At 42.8% G+C, this 1,000-nt stretch overlaps 1 protein-coding gene across 1 annotated transcript; it reads right to left on the bottom strand.

The window, feature by feature from the left end:
• Nucleotides 1-6: 6 nt before the first annotated feature.
• On the bottom strand, nt 7-995 carry LOC119193586 (putative fatty acyl-CoA reductase CG5065; the record flags this gene model as incomplete). Its single annotated transcript, XM_037447233.1, has 2 exons — nt 7-534; nt 805-995. Coding segments are annotated over 2 exons (339 nt in total), but the record flags the coding sequence as incomplete, so codon positions are not given.
• Between the last annotated feature and the right edge of the window lie 5 nt (nt 996-1,000).

Here is a 1,000-nt window from a genome sequence, read left to right as displayed (position 1 = left end):
TAATATTTACTGATTTTCCACTATATAATCTTATGTGGGAACTTTATTTATGATTGAATTGTCTAAACCCAAAAGTGAAAAATAATTATTCGTCTGAACATCGAAAGTTATTTCAGAAATATTTAAGTTCAACACTGCCCTTAATCAATATTAACCCTTCCAAAAAGATCTAGTTTCAACATGTACCAATTAACCTCAAACATAATCATCTATCATTTCACAATATGAAGCTCAAACTTCACTTGTAACGTAACCATCATGTACACCATCAACAAACCCGTGAACACCGTCACCGCCCATCACCGCACCATCACCAGCGCCTGTTGCAATGACCCCGGCCGTACGTCCAGTTATGGCTGCGGAAGCGTTGATAATGTCATCTTGCATCAGGCGATGGCCAGTAGGCGCGCCGCTCTGGTCAGCATGTCTATGATACTCCGCCATAACTTGCGAAGCATGTTCGAACGGTAGAATAGGAATCTCCATACGAAGAACACGACCGCGATTTGGGTCACGATGTGGACTATGTGTAATCTGAAATAAAGTTACAGGACTATTGGAATTCTCGGTATAAAATGAAATGAGGCTTAGACGCTCCTTCAGGTATTTAACAAAGGAGTCGATATCAAATTATGAAAATAGGTAAGTAATCATGAATCATTACACATTTCACCGCTCTAAATGGGGCTAAGCTCAATTCCTTTGCCCACGAGAAAAGAATAAAAAAACAAATATGTCCTCAAATATGCAACAACAAATACGTTAAAACCGACACCAATTCAAAAATGGAATCAAATATCTCACCTTCGCAAAAGCGCTCTAGACTTGCCGAGCGTGTCTGGACTCTCCTTGAAGAGGAACCTCCTTATGCCGAGCACGTAGGACTCGATGTACGCGTCCCAGTCGATGTTGCGCACGTTAAAGTCGAACGTGTGGCGGTCGTCGAGCGAGAGCGACTCGCACAGCGCCTGCACGTTGTCGTCCGCGAACGCCCATTGTC

This window comes from Manduca sexta, unplaced genomic scaffold (genome assembly GCF_014839805.1).
Source record: "Manduca sexta isolate Smith_Timp_Sample1 unplaced genomic scaffold, JHU_Msex_v1.0 HiC_scaffold_749, whole genome shotgun sequence".
NCBI lineage: Eukaryota > Metazoa > Arthropoda > Insecta > Lepidoptera > Sphingidae > Manduca > Manduca sexta.
The sequence above is the reverse complement of the archived record's forward strand: the minus strand, read 5'-3'. Positions and strand labels throughout refer to the sequence as shown.